Source organism: Mytilus edulis, chromosome 7 (assembly GCF_963676685.1).
Source record: "Mytilus edulis chromosome 7, xbMytEdul2.2, whole genome shotgun sequence".
NCBI lineage: Eukaryota > Metazoa > Mollusca > Bivalvia > Mytilida > Mytilidae > Mytilus > Mytilus edulis.
Window position 1 is genome coordinate 25,405,364 of NC_092350.1, and position 18,125 is coordinate 25,423,488.

At 32.5% G+C, this 18,125-nt stretch overlaps 1 protein-coding gene across 1 annotated transcript; it reads left to right on the forward strand.

Moving 5' to 3' along the window:
• The first annotated feature begins 171 nt into the window (after positions 1 to 171).
• On the forward strand, positions 172 to 17,639 carry LOC139481142 (neural cell adhesion molecule L1-like). Its single transcript, XM_071264255.1, has 12 exons — positions 172 to 207; positions 1,007 to 1,094; positions 3,997 to 4,299; positions 4,955 to 5,230; positions 8,509 to 8,766; positions 9,011 to 9,292; positions 9,697 to 9,978; positions 11,797 to 12,168; positions 12,815 to 12,935; positions 15,345 to 15,392; positions 16,187 to 16,240; positions 17,285 to 17,639. Exons 2-12 carry the CDS (start codon positions 1,031 to 1,033, stop codon positions 17,493 to 17,495), a joined length of 2,271 nt encoding a protein of 756 aa, XP_071120356.1. The 5' UTR covers positions 172 to 207; positions 1,007 to 1,030; the 3' UTR covers positions 17,496 to 17,639.
• Positions 17,640 to 18,125: the final 486 nt, after the last annotated feature.

Here is an 18,125-nt window from a genome sequence, read left to right on the forward strand (position 1 = left end):
CTTACATCCGGCTTTTAGCAATATTTTAAAACTATATGTTTTTTTTATAACAATAGGAATGTCCGTGTATGGTTCTAGGGGAAAGAGATTAAATTGAAAATGAAGGTCAGAATAAAATGAATTACAGTTTCCTGTTAGTTTTGAATTTTATCATATTTGCACTTTATTCTTGGAAAGAGGAAGTTAATATCATACCTGCGATATAGAGTAAGTGATAATGTATAATCATGTAAATTCCCCTAACTTTATAAGTTTTGACAATTTACTCTTAGTTACCCTTAAACTAGTTGCATGTGCATTAATTTACCCAGGTTGTACTTAAATAAAAAGAAATTATTTGGTTTGTTGATGATTCTTTTTGCTTATTGAGCTCTATGAAAAGAAAAAGGTTCTGGTGTTTTGCTGATCTTTAAAGAAAATAGTTTCACAAGAATATCTATCTGATTAGTAAGAAATGTCTTTCAAACTGATGTTTTGTGTCAATTGATAAATGTCGATTTGTTATGATTTTCACGAATGAAGAATATGACAACAAAGAAAAACAAAATATGAAAACCTTAAAGAGAATTAGGTGTAAGATTTTTCGTAATTATATAAATGCATTTACTTTTTTTTTCGAATTTGAGTTGCCTCAGTCTGACACTTCTTCTACATTATCGAGGTCAGGTTTTATGTAAATAGAAAATCAAGTCAAGCAGTATGATTAACCATGCAGTCGGATGCCTTGATATGAGTTTTTCTAATTCGATTATCGGTAACCATGATTGACGACTAGTCTTTAATTCTTCAAAACCTCTAGAAATAGCAAATAGAAATTTAACATGAAGTGTTTAAAAATCAAAAGATTGTCCCGCTGTATTGAAGACACTACATTTTATTTGTAATTTGAGAAAGAAAAAAAACGTACATGTACGTGTGGTGAGACTTTTTAAATTATTTTCCAATTAAGCCTATAACTTTGTTCATTTGTATTCTTTAAAATGTGTTTATTGCTATTTTCTCATAGTTAAATGGATTTGTTATAATTGTCATGGTGTGTCATCGTGGAACCATTCTAATAATACTGATCAACGTATTACTAGTCCGATCTGAAGGTAAATTTAAAACCACGTTATTTTTACCTACTAACGGCTAATCTTCTAGAAAACTATTTAAAATAAGAAAACAATCATTTATATATTATATAGATGTTTTTATTTAAACGAGTTAGAGTTTGGCCTGGGTCGATGCTACTGAAAGTTGAGATCCCCCCCCCCCCCCCCCGAGGGTTTCACTAGCTTGGTGAGAGGTATTGACAACCCTTATGAAATTTAAAATGTTGCTGCAGCATTGCCGCAGCGTTGCGGCTTTAAAGCTGCAACCTAATCAGGTTGCCAGAGGATTGTTGCCGGAGTAGTGCCGGATGATGCTGCTAGCGGCATTGTTCTGGCATCATTGCGACACTAATTCCTTTCAAAATTAATGAGCACCACAATATAGCCAGAAAATTTGATGATGTCATTTCCTGCGTTTTTAGCTATTCCCTGTACTAGTGTGTTAGAAATCCACCATGTTGCTTGTGATTATAATTGTATTGAAGAATTTGGTGTTCTAGCTGGGGTTTTTTTTGGAAGATTTGAAGACTTGTAAGTAAACTCATATCAAGTAATTGCATGTATAGAAAAGATCAATCTTGGTGTATTTCAATAACATGGCCTCATCTGAGTTCACTGTACATGTATCGGTGAAGTTTGTGTTGGTTTTTTTTTTGCAGCAGTTTAATTGCATACTTGTAGTTTGGTAAATAACACAATATTATTTGCTAAACTTAGGGCACATTAAAAATTTTCATTATTTTTTATGCAGATACCGCTGACATTTATTTTATGTGCCTGTGCATACAAATTTATAATGCATGAATGCATGTCATATATATGCATTGACAACTTGTTTTTGCCGGCACAATACATTTTATACAAATCACGGCCTATTCGAATGTTTTGTCACTAAAATGATGTAATAATATAGCCGTATTAGCGCCGCAACAGCGCCACAATCATAATGCCAGAAAACTAATTTGCATACGAAATACGCTATAGCCGCATCAGTGCCGCAACCTGATGCCAGAATATTGCCGCAACGGTGCCAGAATATAGCCGCAATTATGGTGCCAGAAAACTAATTTGCATACGAAATATGCTATCGCTGCATCGAAGCCGCAACAGTTTGCAGCAACAAAGACGCAGCATATCCATACTGCTGCCGCAACTATGTGCCAGAGGGCTTATATTTCCATAAGGGAAATTATCATGACATGTTCAAATTAACGGTTTACAAAACGTAACATTTTTCAAAATGCTAAAGAATTTCTACCATAGGGATAGATTATCTTAGCTGTTGAAATTGCTTCTCTATGCTCTTCCTCTTTGTATTTTTTTTTATTCCAACGACAATGATGAGTGTTTTGTAGACATACACGTTCTACGGCTGGTATCTATGATGAGTTTGTTAACAGCTACTGACTCGATGGTACTGCTGGTGGAGGTGTATCCCGATGGTATGACGAGCACAGTAGTCATTTCTGTGTTTTTTTTTAAATACTACGGATTTTTTACATCAGGAATAGATTAACTTAGCTGTGTTGTTTTGTGTGCTGTCCTATGTTGTTTTACGGGTTAATTTGTATTCTGTTTTAAGCTTGTCGAAATATACTATTGTTTTGTTTGTTTATTTGTGACTTCCTCTGTTTTGAATGTTCTTGCGTTTATTTTTACTGTATTCCTGTCATGTAAGGGTGTAATCTTAGCCTTATAATCAAAATTGCCATAAAAGTGCGAGATTTAGCTAGCCCAAACAACAGGTTCAACTCACCATGTTTTCTACAAATGTCCTGTACCAAGTCAGGAAAATGGCAGTTGTTATCTTATAGTTCGTTTCTGTGTATGTTGCATTGTCGTTTGGTTTTTTGTTCACTTCAGTGTTTCTGTTGTTATGTTGTTTTCCTCTTATATTTGATTTGTAGCCCTCGGTTTTAGTTTGAAAACCGGATTTTGTTTGTCTCAATCGATTTATGACTTTTGAACAGCAGTATACTACTGTAACCTTTATTTAGCTATATTTTGTAAAACCTTGCGTAATTTTTAGTCGCAATGCTCTTCATCTTAGAACATTGTTTGCCTTTTAAATTTTGTGGTTTCGAGCATCACTGCTGAGCAATTTATAGCCGAATCTTGCGTCTACTGTACAAAAGATTTAGCCTGGTATATATGATTAGTTTATTTAGCATTCGTTAATCTAATCATATTCAATGAAAAATGTAAGTTAATTTAATTGAAGCAAATGTATGTGCAAACAATTTGCATTTTGACAAGAAAGAAGTTTTAATCATAGGAATCTACATGTGACACAACTAAGGCAGTATGAGAATACAATCAAAACAGATATTTTGATAAACTTTTATCGTTGTTATTTTTTTAAGTGCATGTGTATATAACAAAATATAGGTAAACGTGATCGTTGTCAAGCTATGCTATAATCGAGCACAATTCTCATATTTTGTACGCAGTAAAACGTTCGTTATGTATAAAGAACGTAATTATTAGAGGCATGATAAGAACAATAAAATAATAGAGTGTGAGATGTTTTCCAAAAAATACAAGTTGAAATTAGAACATCGGTTTTTAATATATCTGATTTTTGAAAAATACTTTGTAGGAAGCTTAACACACCAACTGCTACTAACGTAAATTCTTTCATTGATCTAGAGTATCTGAAATAAAGTGAGTTTTTTTTTTAATTTTAAATCATTCAATATATTTCAGTAGGTTTTGAAAAGGAATTGGAAAATAGGAAATTTCAATTACGATAAAATATTTCACCACGAGAATTGCTAAATGATTATGGTTAATTGTTGTAAAAAATATTTCAAATAAACATGACAATTTGTAGGCTACATTTGATTTTGTAAAATTTTAATAATAAATCACAGAAAAATAGTCTTTTTTAATTTACATTTAGGAGATCCAAGTGACATTATCTATGTCAAGGTGAACTCATCAGTCCTCTTCACATGTCCGTTATCGTCGAACATAGGTTCCATTATATGGCGTGGACCACCAGATCTAATGTTGTACGGAATAAATGAGAAAGTAAATGACAAGCTTAAAGAGGATGGTCGCATATCCATTATCAAAGACGAGGCGACAAGACAATACAATTTACATTTTGAAATGTTTTTTGAAAGCGACAAAGGTCTTTATAAATGTGATACCATTATGGATGGGAAGACGAAAGAGCATGCATTTGTTTCTATGTTAGCTGGTAACGTATTATTATGATAACAAATCATTACTCAACAAAATTCAGGAACTGTTTTGTTTCATATTTTTACAAAATAATGACATTTATTTACATAATTATAACAATTATGAAATAAATGATATGCATATATATTACCCATTTCAAATAAGCTAAAATGTTTGGTAGAACCATTTCCAAGAGATTTATATAATTTGTTCTAGTGTTTGACTGTTGTACCACTGTTCCAGATGCATGAGGTGGAGGTTTGTCGCTTACATACTTGTTTAATCCGTCCATGTTTGCTTGTGCCTAGTAAAGTACCTATAATTAAGTTGTTGTCGTTGGTTAATATTTGTCACATTTGTTTTTCGTTAATTGCTTTGTCATAAATCAGTCCATTGGTGTTCTTATCTAAATTATTTTGTGTGTTATCATATGAGAGTATCTTTTATTTCTAGCTGACTATACAGTATGGGTTTTGCGATGTAGATGGCCAAATTATGACGTATAGTTGTTTAAGTCCGCATCATTTGGTAGATACAAGAACAAATTGACAATCAGACTAATTATCTTTAGTGATATATAAGGTTTCTTCATTGTATGCAATGCTTTATTGTTGATAATGATTAAAATTCAAACCACATAAATACAAAAAGTATCAAAATATTGTTTGCAGAAATACCATTCAGCATTATAATAGGCAGAGACAATAGTTTCGAAAGGATAATCGGATTTGAAGGTATGGCCATGGAAGTAAATTGTACCGTAATTGGAGGTTTACCAGAACCTACTTTGTCTTTACTACATCGAGGTAGAGTGGTGAATGTAACAAATACAACAATGGTTCAGTATATATTTATACCTTCCAAAGAGGACCATATGGGCAATATCACCTGTATAGCAGACAACGGATTCTTCAAACTTCGAACAACATTGCCACTCTTTGTAAAAGGTTTGTATTACAGTTTTGTTTCTATGTAATGATATGTGTAGTTTACCTTGCACAGATTTGTTCAGTTGAAGAAGGAATAAACATTTAGAAAACTTTTCTTCCGTATTTTGAAAAGTGTAATTAACTTGCATTAGTGTCCGTCTTTATAGCACTACTTATATAATAGTTCTTGAATAACTGGTCATTATCGTGATATATGGACTGCCCACAGGACAGTGGTATTGACTAAGATAGTGATAATGACTGAGCCGAAGGCGAGGTCATTATCGCTGTCGCAGTCAATACCACTGTCCTACGGGCTGTCCATATATCACGATAATGACCAGTTAATCAAGAACTATTATGTTTATTTCATTGAGAAACAATGTTTCTAAAAGAATTCATAAATTCAAAGTAACCTCAAGTGTATGTATTTATATTAGGGATGTCAAAAGATCTGAAATTTAATACTCGGATACTCGGTCAAGATACTCGAGTACTCGCGAGTACTCGGATGAATCTTAAACGTCTATTGAAAAATTGAGATTTAAGGTGGGATGCAGTGTTTTTGTTACATATAAAACTAACGTACTACAAACATTGCTCCTCTGTTTCTGTGTCAATTAAGCAATGAATTACCGACTGCCGTTTTCTACAATAACCTATCATAATAGCAATTATTGTTTGTGTACGTGTTCATGAACCAAATTACAATTAAAAAAAAATATTGGTATATAAAGTCCGACAAAGTAGCCAATATATGTATCATCTGTTCATGAGGAGTTGGTATCTTTTATGATAGGACTTGTCCATTAATTTGGCAACAATAATATTGGACTTCAAATTACTTTTTTGTGTTGCTCAGTCTTCCCTTTTTGCACCATCGTTTGTCTGATTTTCTTTTTTTTTTAAAGCCATGACGTTGTCAGTTTATTTTCGACTTTTTTTTTTTTTTAAATTAAACAATTATAGTTAAGTTTAAAATACAGAGTGATTAAATTAATTTAAATGTACATCTCATACCAATCACGTTTACATAGAAGTCTTGATTAACAAACAAAGGTGAGTTTAATGGCTTGTGACGAGTTAATTATTAATCCATAAAAGTGTTGATCCGTATACAAACACCGTTAAAAATGTCCCTAATCTGTTGCGTAGGGTTCACCGCCGGTCACTTTGATTTTGTTCTTATTTAGAAATATGATCTGGTCAACAATTTCAGACGAAAGACTGTTTGACTTTCTATTTTTTGTTACAAGTAGTGTACATGAAAACATTCCCTCGGAAGGAAAGGACGTTGCTGATACTACTTTAACAAAAAGTAGCCTCAGGATAAACATATTTATAATCTTAATTGATTTTATTTGATTACGAAGGGGATATTTCATCGGAACTAAAGTGAGTGGAAATGTGAAGAGAAAATATCTCAAAATGTATAATAGGCAAACGAGTATCCGAGTACTAAAACTGTACTCGAGTACTCGGCCTTCCGAGCGAGTACCCGAGTACTCGAGTACTCGTTGCCATCCCTAATTTATATAGGAAAGAGTGAAGACCGGGCATAGTTTTAAATGACTATAAGTCAGTGCCATTCATTGAGTGCAATTTTCAGTATATGAAATACAAAATAAAATTTTCTATAACTTTATAAGTAACAAAAACATATATGGTTAACAATTCAACAACAACTATAAAATGAAAACAGGAAAATGTTCAACTGGAAAAAATCCACATAGTACATGTATAAATTTAGTCTTTGCCATGTCTTCATCATTAATCACAGGTTTGTGAGTTACATCACCAAGTCCACTTTTTTTTCAAGTCTATACAAACAGCCTCAAACATAGCCTTACTACGGTTAAAATTTTCACCACTGATAATATTGATCTCCCGTCTACGTGGGGGTTCAGTGTAGTACCTGAAAAATAAATGACACATATAAATACACATACAATTCACTACATTTTGATATTTATCATGATTATAGTATATGTAAAAAGTACATGAATTAAAGCTAGTTATTCAAACTCAGTTGCAGTGTACACCCACAAGAATCAGGGCTTTTAAAGCTGACTATGGGGTATGGGATTTGCTCATTGTTGTAAATTTTTGTGTCATTTTGTGGAGAGTTGTTTCATTGACAATCATACTACATCTTCTTGTTTATATATCTACCCAGAAAATTAAAGGAACGTGCCTGGAAAACATGTAAACAAATTGATTCGGGTTTGGAATGCATTGATATTTAAAATTATCAACACACAAAGTAACATAATTATCTATAAAAAATGCACTTGCACAAATATAAATAAAGTTCCAGACTGGCAAACAGTAAACATTCACAATGCAACTCGAGTGTAACTACCTTTGAATGCCGGCTCGTGTTGACCTCAAGCTTTGGACAGCATACTTTTCTCCATTCTTGTTTCTTAGTGATGGGTAGAACTTTTCAAGCAGTTGATCAAGAGCATTGTCGGGAAGCAGGTCAATGGCCACGATCGTCTGATAGTTCGCCGCTGCCATGCAATAGTCATGAAAAGTCTTGACTGCATATTTGGTGGCTGCTTTGGTGCTCTCGGCATTCTTGTTGCTGAGGAGTTTATCTCTGTCAGCTTCAGAAAGTATTGCAAAACGTTCATTATAGTTGTCTGCAGTAGCAGACGATTCTTCCATTTTCCAAACTGTCAAATGTAAACAAGTCTGAATCGCGATTGCGTTTTATTTCGTTACGTCACTCAAATAGACACACCACGCCCCACCGGTCAATATCATGTAAAAGTGATTGTTAATGACCGGTTTTCCGGTCCGTTTTGTTCTGTTAGTGACCGCTGAAATTAATTACTGAAGAATAATGAATGCCATGTGACCTCTTTTTATCCAATAAGAGAAGCTTATTTTTAACCGATATGAAATAACATGGTGTAATGTTATAGATATAAATCCGTAATGACCGATCAAAGCCAAAGTGAGACGTAATGTTTTGCCTCGAGATAAAGGATTCGGTGTGACTTTATGATAAACAAAAACACACACAAAAAACATTATAAAAAAGATGTTCCGTTTTTTTTATATATGCCAAAGTGAGTGCATGAATTTTTTGTGATGAAGTAATACACAATGTGCATTCTTAAAATAAAATTTATTAAAGCTACATATTCTTTAAAATGCTTAGCAAAACGTTGCTTGGTACTTGGACATTGCATGACAACAGACATGTGCTACATCAAAAGTAACATCATCCTAGTATATATAAAAAAAATATATGAAATTAATAAATCAACGTTCGTCGTTTATTGCAGTGACACCGAAAGTCCATTTGTATGCTGAACCATCACCAAATGTTACAGAAAACAACAACGTGACACTCCAGTGTTTAAATGACACAAGTACTCATCCTACAGATTTTGTTTGGATATTCAACAAACAAGTCATTGCTGGAGAAATTCATGACCATTTATCTTTGGTAAAAGTGCAACGACAGCAAGCTGGGCTCTATACATGTGAAGTTACAAGCAGTGCAGGAACTGTTGAAGATAGCTTATATTTAATCGTAAAATGTGAGTTTTAAACTTATCTTGAACGATAATAATTCCACTATAACAATAAAGTTAACAAAGTGAATTTAAAGAAAAAATAATGAATATGATTGTCATAAAACGTGTTACTTGTTTTAATTCAAAATACTTTTAAAAATGTACGACATTAGCATTAAAAGCTAATAATTGAAAATCAAACAATTCGATTTTGCCCCTTTTCCTATTGAATAAATAATGTTACTTATTGGTCTCCTTTGTTTATTAGATATGCCCACAGTAGCTGATAATTTCACAAACTACAAATATGAAGCAGAGCTCGGACAACCGATCAAAATAACATTGATCATTGATAGTTTTCAAAAGCCTGATATTTCATGGACTGTGTCTGCAGGAGGAAAATTGGGATATTGGACAGTTAGTGCTAAAACAGATCATTTATATTCCGTTTCAACTACAATCCTTCCAGAAGAAGATAGTCACTTAGGAGAATATGAAATGAGAATTAGAAATGATGTAGGCACTATCGATGTCGTCATTGAACTTGTTTGTAAGAATTTTATATTATAACAGACCAAATCAAAACCGATTTATTAATAATTTCAAAAGCCGTCAGAAATTGAGAACGGCATTATGCTTAATTCATCCAAGTAACCATAAGTAACCATAATTGACTATTTGATAACACATTGAGTATACAATTCATGATGAGTTGATTAAGCATTAATGTTATTTTGAATACTTGCATTACGTTTTTACCATATATAAAAAAAAATAATTCAGTGCTAGTATGCAATCATGAAACGTTGAGTGCTTTGTCAATTTCTATAATTTTGAGATTGTTTCATCCTTTGACGAATTGTCATAAAATTGAAATTTTACTAAGAAATTATATAACTGTGCTCCTTGTTATGTTTTTACTTTTTTTCAAGCAATGAAATAATATATTATCAGCTGGAGTTGTCACTGTAGTACCATATGAAGCAGTTTGCAATACTTCAGAAAGTGTGGAACTGACATGTGTTAACACGGACAAACATTTACAAACAGAATGGACTGCTAAATGGATCCATCAGCTAAATAGAATTTTTATTCGATCACCCTCCTCGGAAGTGAATGGTAATATTTCTACTTTGACAATAAAGTTCTGCGATTACAAAGATACTGGGACGTACATATGCGAATGGACCTCAGACGAGAAAGTGTACAAATCAAGCGCAAAAGTAACTGTTCATGGTACGGGCATGAATATTATCATATTGTATTTAAAAATTATCTTTCTAAAATACGCCGATGTCATCGGTACATGTATATATATCACATTCTATTGTGTTTTTCGTCTTCATTTTCTTGTGTTTATCAAGAATGCTGAATTTAGTAATGTGTGTCTGGTGTCGAAAAATGCATACTGCAAGCATCTACAGAACAAATACATGGGGTGATCTGATGTCCACATATATTAGACTGACGCCGTGATCAGGATATTTTAAGTGGTAACTCTTGTTATAACAATATGTTGAACGGAACATCCTCCTTTCGATTTATAATGTGGTATGATGTAATATCAAGTGGTTTGTGATTCTTGATACATAGCTTATGTATTAATTTAATGACATTCTGAAGAAAAAAACATGCAGTCTTCGCCCTTTATTGAGATCTAATATGATTTGTAACAGACATTTCTTAATTTGGTGCATAACTAAGTATTATTTTGAAAACTAAGGTATAAACTCATTTAGTCAAATCAGACCTTAGGTTGAACTTTTCATATCCTCTTAGATCATATAGCTCTTCATGTCTCAAAAAAGTAAAATAACAAAAAACTCTGGAAAAGTCCATCACTGACTTTCATTTATTTACGTTCGTATGTTAACTATGAAGGTATAAAGTAATCAAAGTACTGAAGTACTGAACAGAAAAAAATCACAACTCTATACCTGAAAGTGAGGTTAATGTACAGATATGACTTTGTTCTGGGATAAGTTCGTGCGTAGACGATAAATTGATGACGTGGAATTCATTCTCACCGTAATGACTATTATATTGTAGTGATACAAATCAGTATACTCTGGTTTATTGTTATATACTATATTAATACTTGTATATAACAGTTACATGTATATATAATTTTCATGCATTTGTATATCATACTATTCTACTATATCAATAGTAGTGCAGTGCAAGTGCATGGTGGACATGTCACTATACTGTAATAATTCAATTTTCTTAATAGAATTGATTTGAGTAGAAAAATCTTTAATCATCCATGCTGAGTTATCGTTCCTTAAGATTACAACTGACGTTTTTGAGATATTCTTCCGCATGCGTGTGCATATATATTAATGATATTGCACTTGTATGTATATACATATAAAAAACATTTTAATAATATTAATTTATCTTCTTTAAAAAGTATTTAATGCGTATTCATTGAAGAAATAAATTTATAACAAGCGATAAAGAATGTTAGTTTGCACTTGATGATATCTACGTTTTCATCATGTTTATAGATCGGTTAAAAGCCCAAAACAATTATTACGTAATAGAAATCGAGACAATAGCAATACACTGGAAGATCCTCACGGTCATCCGCTGTAAAAATTATTATTTTCATTTCTAAATGCTGAGTGTTTAGTGGGTAATCATTTGAACGCATTTTAAAAGTTTTTGGTTTGACAAGAATCGCAATCGAACACACGGCACTATGATTGGCTTTCAATACGGAGCCTTGGCTCATACCAAACAGCAAGCTATAAAGGGCCCAAAAAACTGTCTACATAAGAGTAAACAGTGGAACTCGAATCGAATCTATAGAAGGCAAAGTGAAATACGACGTTGAAGAGTATTCAAAATTCAAAAATTCAGAAATACTGTACCAAATCTAACATGATAAGTCATCGTTTCCTAGAAGTAGAGACTCCATAGTTTCGACTGATTTTTAACATTTAATAAAAACTATATATTTAAACGCAAAAGAAAAAGAGTTATGTTGTAAATTCTTTAAAATTTGCCATTTTATACATGTATCTTATTAACGCGGATATTTCTTTGCAGGTCTTCCAGTATTTTCGTTTACTGACATAGTCGTTCTAAACAAAACTAGTGTGAACCTTGATGTTTACTTTTATTCAAAACCTGAACCAATTCACATAAAGTGGTTATTCAACAGTAAAACAATACAGCATCCTAGTACTTTACCTCTTACCAAACAATACGTCAATCTAACTGTCTACAACAAATTAGTGCCTGTTGAAGGATTTAAAGCATCCATGTTGTTACGAACGGCATCAAATTCCTCCGGTTTTGTTTACACTTGTTCAATACGAAATCATTTCGGTATAATAGAAGCAAACTTTCAAGAAAGGGAAGTTTTAGATGCTATTCTCATTTGGGAAAATAGAACAAAAGTAGGAAATAATAACGAGGGTTTGTATACCTTACACTTATGCCATTATTTTTTATGACAGTGTATACAGGTACTTTAGTTTTTAACAAAATAGATTTTAACAAGTTCTCTTTCCCTTTTGGTTGCAATTATTTAATATCATGTATTATGATTTTTATCATTGATATTTCATTTCCTTGTTATACTGTATGTTCTTTTCGTATAATAATCAAAACATATTAAAATTAATATTATGGTCTTGATATTTCATTTTATGAAACTACATCATGAACGTTAAACATTATTTTCCTTATTATCTACTTTTGAAGAGGGGATACTGTAACATTACAAACCATCGCAGGACCAAGCTGACAAAAACTGTAATGCAGAGGCATCTTGATTAAAAATAACCATTGTTAAGCTTTTTTATCTTATGAAATGAAAAGTCATGTACAACTTTCTTCTTTTACTGGGAAAACAGGTCTTGCATGTCTATAATATTAAAATTCACCAAAACTGAGCAAAGCATAATTTGATTGTATGAATATATTTAAAAACATACTACACACAAGCTATTTGAAGCAAATTCAATTATGTAGATTTGAACATATGCATTCTTTTCTCTGTATGCAACACCTGTACAAGAACTGCTTCATTTCGTCTAGCTGTGTATTATTGTATTTGTAGATAAAAGGCGACTGGATTATGCTTATGGAACGGTTGGTGCTTTTCTTGGTCTTACGATAATTGTTGTACTTATTGTGGTATTATATCGAGCAAAACTGATGAAGAGAGTTTCACAAGATAAGTACATAAGTATTAAACAGTGTTTCTTTCCACAGAATGAGTTTATAGTGTAGCAAGGCATAGTAGGCTTGCAATGCATATGAATAAACTGTGATATTTAACTGGACAGGTACAATATTACTACACACCAAAGAGACGCCCAAAGTATTGATTTTATCTATCATCTTTTCACCTTTAATCTAAATCTATTGCTTTCTGTACTGAGAGTAAAGGTTAAGATATCAAATACACTTGTAAAATAAATTCAATATTGATGCGTCCGGTTACAATCAGGATTAACTCGTATCCGTTGCATATAAATAAGATTAAACTAATGTCTTGGTATATTGATAAACACCAGCGACAATGCATGGCACGAAAATTCATCTCCAGATCAATTGAAAGTCTTCATAAAGCATATAAGTTGGCTATAATTCTGAAACTTTAAAAAAGAAAGCAAACAGCTTCATTATTATAAAACTTCACATTTAACACTTTTAAAAACACAAGTACAGCGTCTGGCGTATAATTAAGTCTGGTATCAATGAAGATTTTAGTTTAATTTAGACGAATACCCTATTTAGACTTAGTTTAGAAGTATATATCTAAATAAAATAGTTACACCATTTATACAAATCTCTCCTATAATACATTTGTGCAACCAAATGTGTTGTTAAGTCGTTTTCCTATTAACAGGAGACTTAACTTTAAACTGCTAACTTTAAATTACACTAATATTGCTGATACAATTTATTTCAAAGATTTTATGATATTCACCTTCAAGCTAAAGACAAAAAATTAACAACATGCATGACCCTCATGCATCGCAAACAACCGAAAACACGTCTAAAATCCTCAATTTGGAGATTGAATTTATTAGCATGACTTATATGAAAATGTTTTGAGTTTTTTTGGGGGGTAAATCCTAACTGCTTTTCTACTAGCTATATGAGATTATAACAAAAGCAACATAGTCCAAAAACTCCCAATACCGTAACATTACCTGTACTTAAATACATGAAACTGCACGATAGGTTTAATAATACAAAAAATGTACTCTAAGACGGGTCTGTGTCATCACAGCTGGCAGTGGATCACTATTTCCAACCACTATTATCCGTACCTTAGTCTGTATTTTTCTTATAAGGTTGCAAATCGTTCGAGGAATGCTAACCTTTTTATACATGTTGAGAATGTTTTATTGGACGCAGTTTTTAAAACATACCATACCGAAAGACATCAGTTCAAACGTATGTTTTGGTATTCCAAAGTTCTGTTGTTGGGCAATCGTTTGAAAGCTAAATATAGTTTCGTGAAGAGTTTTCTGGACAAGACACATACGCGAACACATACCGGTTTTTTAAACTTACACTGTAGATCAGTACCACACTAGATTACTCTGAGTTCTCGATAGAACAATCTATTTTGTAGCCTCAGCTTTTGGAATTTCCATCATCTTTAACATGCAATTTGTTATTACTTCCTTTGTATAACTATTATACTCAACACTGGCATTTGTCCAAAAAGTCAGATAATTTTCTACGTAAGGAAATGTATATACCAAGTCAGCGACATGACAGTTGTTTTCCATTCTTTTGTTGTGTTTGAGTAGGAATATATACAGTATATATGCTGTTCAAAGGTTTACGCTTTTGATTCTGTCAGTTGTTAACAGACTTTCCGTTTAGAATTTACCTTGGCGTTTGGTGTTTTTGTTATTTAAATTATTAGTAAATATCAAGCTTTGTTAACTTCAGCTTAGGTTCTGCTGTCGTGTTGGTTTTGTTTTGTTTTGCTGCTATTATTTATTGCGTTTCAAGATACAGGATACATTCAAGTGGGTCAGATGCCCCTAAGCGATTGAATAAAATGTTTCATGTGTCTCAGGTAATCTTTACAAAAGTCAGACATTTTTTTTTTTTGTAATATGCTTAATTGGCTTTAATAGTGCAAAAATCATAAAATGTTAAAGGCGAGAGTTAGGCAGCAACCATTTGATTCGCTGGGAGGGGGGGGGGGGGCTATGGATTTTTTTGGAAAAAAAGTTTGTTTCGAAGTTTTTGGGGAAAATATGTAATGTTATAATTGAAAGAAAAAAATTGTTTTCGACTTGTCGCCAAAAAAAAATAATAATTGATTGTTCGCCTTCGGCGACAAAAAATTTGTCCGAAAAAAAGCCCCCCCCCCCCCCCCCCCGAAAATCAAATGGTTGCTGCCTTAAATTTATCACTTGTCTGTATCTACATAAGTTGAAGAGCAGGTAACAAAGAAAGTTACTCAAACACAAAAAAAATAAATACAAAGTTTTGTCATCAACTTGGCGGCGCAATATCGTATTTTCAAATTGTTCGTTTTGTGCTATTGTTTTATAAGTAAGCAGTCAAATCAAAGACATTTATCTAATTATGCATTTTTTTTCTCCACATGTTAGGTATGTTCCGCCCCAAGCTTTAGCCTCGGTAGATACCACTGGGCAAAGGTATTGTATTGTTTTAATTCAAGTGTATAATAAAGAAATTATATCATCTCAGATATCAGTTTTCCCTGTTATAAACTAATAAGATAACTTGTCTAAATGGGTCATGGTAAGCCATTGTAAATTACTTTATCTGAATTTTCCCCTTATAAATGTTTAGTTATAGTTTTATATCTTAACCGCATAAAGTGTGTCATAAATTCACTATATAATTTAATATATATCAAATGAATATATACATGATAGCACTTGTATTTAATCAGATACATAATATCCCGTATCATTGTACAATTATTTATGAAAAATGTGTGCACAGTCTTCAATCCAGTAACGTTAGAAAGGATATAGAGCAGTGGGGTTGCTGTTGGGTTAGGGTTTTTTAAGTAGCTCCTTCCATACTCAATGTTTCAATCTTTTCAAACTCTTAGTTTGCCATTTACTACTATCCAGGGGTGGATCCAGCCATTTTTAAGGGTGATAGCAACCCAGCACAAAGCGGAGTTCCAACTATAATTATGTCCCCGTTCAAATGCATTGATCGTCAAAAACGGGGTTCTAACCCCCGGACCAAACCTGTATCCCCCACTGCTATGCTATCGGCATGCACGTTGTGTGGAATATATCCCCGAATGGCATGTTGTTTGATCTTATCGTCGGTAGTATATTGCATGTCAAACAAAGATGACTGTACAGTAGTTACATTACAAACATCAGGATACAGCTACTTGTTAAATAATAAAATGGATGGTTTATCCATGATAATAATGAATCAGATATCTTTCACTTTCATTTTTTAGTCAAGAAATTGTAACAGACGAAGTATTACAACAAGAAACAGACGATGAAAACAGGTAACATATCAAAAGATTTTCCGAAGAAAAAAACACTGGTATAAATTGAGTCGTATGTCAAGCATCTTACTTGATGATTGAATTTTTCTTCATGGTCATAAATAATGAATCAGAAAGGACAGGATCTGCTCTGAATTTATGTCACACTATTATAAGAAAATCCTTTTATTATTACAAAAATGTAAATAGTTTCACAAGCTTCTAGAATTTAGTATAAAAAAAATATAAAGAGAGACATTCTTACCAAAACCTAGATCATATATTAATTGTCTTATTTTTAGATTTAAAATCTATTCATATTAAACATGTTAATACTTTCCTCATTAACCACTCATAAATATAAGAGAGCACAAATTTCTTCCTGTTATGAAAAAAAAAAACTTTTCCCGGAACGTTCTCTATGCACCCATGTTAAATTTGGGCAAATACTTTTTGCAGATTGCATATATCAATTCCACCAAAAAAATAAAAATGTACGTAATAAAATTGAGAATAGAAATGGGAAATGTGTCAAAGAGACAACAACCCGCAAGTATACACTATATACACCTGTTGGTGACCCTCTGCTGTTGATTTTTATTTGGTCGGGTTGTTGTCTCTTTGACACATTCCCCATTTCCATTCTCAATTTTACTATATACCATACATGTATAAACCCAGCTATGACTATACGTTGGCTGGTTCCCTTGCAACAAACGAGTAGCCGAGACACCTGTCAGAGCTGAACAGGTAAAGGATAGGGAATCATTCTTACACTCTAAAGGGCAACCATATAGTACTCTTGATTATGAAGAATTACATTCTACTGCTTTATATGGATGTATGTTGCACATACTTTCCCATTCTGAGTCGAAAAAAAAACTATTTCAACTCTTTTCTGTTTTGACTTAATTCCTTAAATGAAATCCGGTTCCTTTATTGGACAAAATGATAAAATGCATTTTTAAAACTCATTTAAACAGAAGGAATAACTACTGTATTGTTTTGTACGATACATTAATGATTATAATTGCTTATCAAAGTTTTAAAATATATTCATTTCAGCTTGCAACACATTTCTATTTATGAAGACATTCAGAGCATACAAAGTCAAGTATACCGCGACGATACAGAAAATGAAAATGAACGTGTTGATACATCTAGATCTGGTAGTGATACGTCTTCAGAGCGACCATATTTAGAACTAGAACCTCCCAATACGTATGAGGATCTGGAGAAATCTGATCGAGTTGAAATGCAGACATATAGCCAATAAAACTATAATTGTATACATCAAAGTAGAAACAATTTATAAAATCAACATATTGTTTACTCATATTTGAACATTGTTTAAACAACAACATTAGCTGCAATTAGTACTTATACTTTTACTTCCGTATGAAAATAAAATTAACTAGCATATTGCAGAGCATTATATATGTACACAATCTTAGTCAAAAACCTTTAATTTGATGAGCTTTAAATTTCTGAAGAAGGTTAATGAAAGTCATGCAGCTATTTTTTCTCTTGAATTGACTTACATTTTGTTCTCCGGGGACATTGCATGCCATGATATATCGAGTATTGGTTATAATTTCAAAGGCGGTAAGAAACCTGCATTTTGTTTTATCCCTGTCATATGTTTGATAGTTGGCGGTAGCGACCAAGTATGAAACCTGCATTTTGTTTTATCCCTGTCATATGTTTGATAGTTGGCGGTAGCGACCAAGTATGAAACCTGCATTTTGTTTTATCCTAGCTGTCATATTTTTTATAGTTGGCCGTAGCGACCAAGTATGAAACCTGCATTTTGTTTTATCCCTGTCATATGTTTGATAGTTGGCGGTAGCGACCAAGTATGAAACCTGCATTTTGTTTTATCCTAGCTGTCATATGTTTGATAGTT

Bases quoted from the DNA above. Each gene is read 5' to 3' on its own strand.
- LOC139481142 (XM_071264255.1), top strand. From the start codon at position 1,031: ATGGTGTGTCATCGTGGAACCATTCTAATAATACTGATCAACGTATTA. The intron at 4,300-4,954 runs GTAACGTATTAT...TATTGTTTGCAG, and splicing joins ATTTGTTTCTATGTTAGCTG to AAATACCATTCAGCATTATA. The intron at 15,393-16,186 runs GTATTGTATTGT...TTCATTTTTTAG, and splicing joins GTAGATACCACTGGGCAAAG to TCAAGAAATTGTAACAGACG.